The sequence below is a fragment of the Bison bison genome, unplaced genomic scaffold (genome assembly GCF_000754665.1).
Source record: "Bison bison bison isolate TAMUID 2011002044 unplaced genomic scaffold, Bison_UMD1.0 scf7180017862383, whole genome shotgun sequence".
NCBI lineage: Eukaryota > Metazoa > Chordata > Mammalia > Artiodactyla > Bovidae > Bison > Bison bison.
In genome coordinates this window covers 8,588-11,107 of record NW_011492955.1, presented here as the reverse complement: position 1 = coordinate 11,107, position 2,520 = coordinate 8,588, and the positions used below count along the sequence as shown (strand labels likewise).

The window sequence follows — 2,520 nt, the reverse complement described above, 5'->3', positions numbered from 1 at the left end:
AGTCTTCGATTTCACTCGATTCAGCTGCTTTTTCACAGCAGCCAATGAGGATGAAGTTTTAACAGGCTCAAGCAGATCTGAAAGGACCAGCTTTTCTCCTGATCCTGTAGAAAGGCCAAACTTTCTGGTCAGACTGAGAAGTGAGGCAAAACCTCAGCATCACCTCAGCAGAAAGTGCTGGTAGCCAGGCAGGTGTGCAGGGAAGCAGGAATAGCCCTCTTACTTCCATCACTAGCCAGTGTGATGGCACTGCTTTCCTACATCCCCAAACATGTTGAAGTGTAGAAGACAGAAAACTATTTAAAACAATCATTTGCTTTTCTCCTGGTCTTTCTGGTTCCACGCTTGCCCACTGGAATTCATTCTTCACACAGCAGCCAGTGTTTTGAAACTGTAAATCACAGGATGTCATGATCCTGCAGAAAATCCTCCAATGACTCCCCATCATCCTCACAGCTCAGTGGGTCAAGAATCTGCCTGCAATGCAGGGGACACAGGTTTGATTCCTGGGTCGGGAAGATCCCCTGGAGAAGGAAATGGCAAACCACTCCAGTATTCTTGCCTGGAGAATCCCATGGACAGAGGAGCCTGATGCTGCTGCTGCTAAGTCGTTTCAGTTGTGTCTGACTCTGTGTGACCCCCAGACCGCAGCCCACCAGGCTCCCCCATCCCTGGGATTCTCCAGGCAAGAACACTGGAGTGGGTTGCCATTTCCTTGTCCAGTGCATGAAAGTGAAAAGTGAAAATGAAGTTGCTCAGTCGTGTCCAACTCTTCTCGACCCGATGGACTGCAGCCTACCAGGCTCCTCCATCCATGGGATTTTCCAGGCAAGAGTACTGGAGTGGGGTGCCATTGCCTTCTCCCCAGAGGAGCCTGGCAGGCTACAATCCATGGGATCACAGGAGTTGGACACGATTCTTAGTGACTAAACCACCACCCTGTCTGCCTCTCCAACCTCAAGTTATCCGTAAGTGGAGGATGGTCCAGCCACACTGACCTTGCTCCTCTTCTTCAAACATGCTGACCATGTTATCTCTCTCAGTGCCTTTGCACCAGCTGGTCCCTCACCTGGAACACTACTCCCTGTCTCTGCATGCTTGACTTTTCTTGTTATTCAGATCTCAGTTTAAGTTTTGCCTCTTCAGAGGGATTTCATTCATGCCTAGCCAAAGGAAAGTAGCCGCTTAGTCACCTGACTGTATCATTTTGTTATAATTCACTTACTGTTTCACTGCCTTAGAATGTAAGCCCCAGGAGGTCCATCACTTATTCTTTACTCTGTATCTAAACCAATCCTGAAACTCATACATAGTAGAGGTACAGTATTTGCTGAATGGGTAAGCCTGGGAGAATACATTGTTACCAGTGCTGAAAGGTTACATTAATGATTACTAGAAGTGCCTAACTCATTCAGGTTGCCTAAGTTGTGAATACAGTGGGAAATATTTGGCACCTAGACTCAGTGTTAAGTGAAAATCTCAACTCTGTTATTTATTAGATCATATATTCTCAATTGGGGTGATACCATTTCCCCACCTAGGGGTAAAAATTGGTTCTTGGGTGAGCGTGCATAAGGGAAAAAAAAACCTTAGATACAGTTAGCTCATTAAGCTCTATGGCAGATCTTGACTGTGGCCTTTTCATTTTCTTTTAGAAATGGAAGAAATTCAAGAGCATCCGATTACCCTTCTTCATTCACTCATGGGTAAGTATGTATGGTATGATTCACTAACCACATCAAAAATAGCTGGAAAGAGGGCACCAAGGGGAAGTAGACCATTATGCTTTTGGAATTCCACAAGGTCCATGCAGACAGTTTCCTTTGTTAACTTACCTTCAGAACTTACACTGAACTCTGACACCTTCAGACTAGCCTCAGACCTATCAGCCAATTTCTGCCTGAAATTAAGCAAAACAGAATACATAGAGAATGGATACAGTCTGCTGGGGAACAAACACCTCTCTTCAAACAATGCTTTCATTTCATATTTATTCTAGAATTAGGTTTTGTCACAAAATAACTAGGAAATCTATTCCTAAGCTGGACCCAGTAGTTTAACCATCTCTTAATGAAAACAGCCTCTCAAAAACACAAGGCAATGCAAGGCAGGCATAGTGAAAAAGGTATTGGACTTGGATTCAAACATGTCTGGATATGAATACCCTATCTGCCACTTATTCGAGTGACTTTGGGACATGTCAATCTTATTTTCTATTTGAAGAAGCCGATGTGCAGAGGATTTACCTACAGTCTCCAAAGTACATGCTCTTAAGAATGATGCTGAAAAATGTTGTCTTCGGCACTGAATGTTAGCTGCAGATAAGTCCCATGGAATCAGCTAGTTAGAAATGTCCATATTGAAGGGAATGTTACCTATCCTTTCCATTAAGTGAACTGATTGATTCCAGAAGCTTCTGATGCTTTCTTTCTTCATCTTTGTCCCCCTGGAAACAGAAAAAGGAAGAACCATCAGATTGATGAGGAGAGGGAAAAGACAGTATGGAAATTGAGGCCCATA

At 44.0% G+C, this 2,520-nt stretch overlaps 1 protein-coding gene across 1 annotated transcript in view; it reads right to left on the bottom strand.

The window, feature by feature from the left end:
• LOC104983394 (U3 small nucleolar RNA-associated protein 14 homolog A-like) overlaps positions 1-2,494 on the bottom strand; it is a gene marked incomplete at both ends in the record, with an annotated part of 17,263 nt that extends 14,769 nt beyond the window's left edge. The window contains 3 exons of the mRNA XM_010832849.1: positions 8-104; positions 1,836-1,900; positions 2,376-2,494. Coding sequence (XP_010831151.1) covers positions 8-104; positions 1,836-1,900; positions 2,376-2,494 — 281 coding nt within the window. The remainder of the gene's footprint in view (positions 1-7; positions 105-1,835; positions 1,901-2,375) is intronic.
• Between the last annotated feature and the right edge of the window lie 26 nt (positions 2,495-2,520).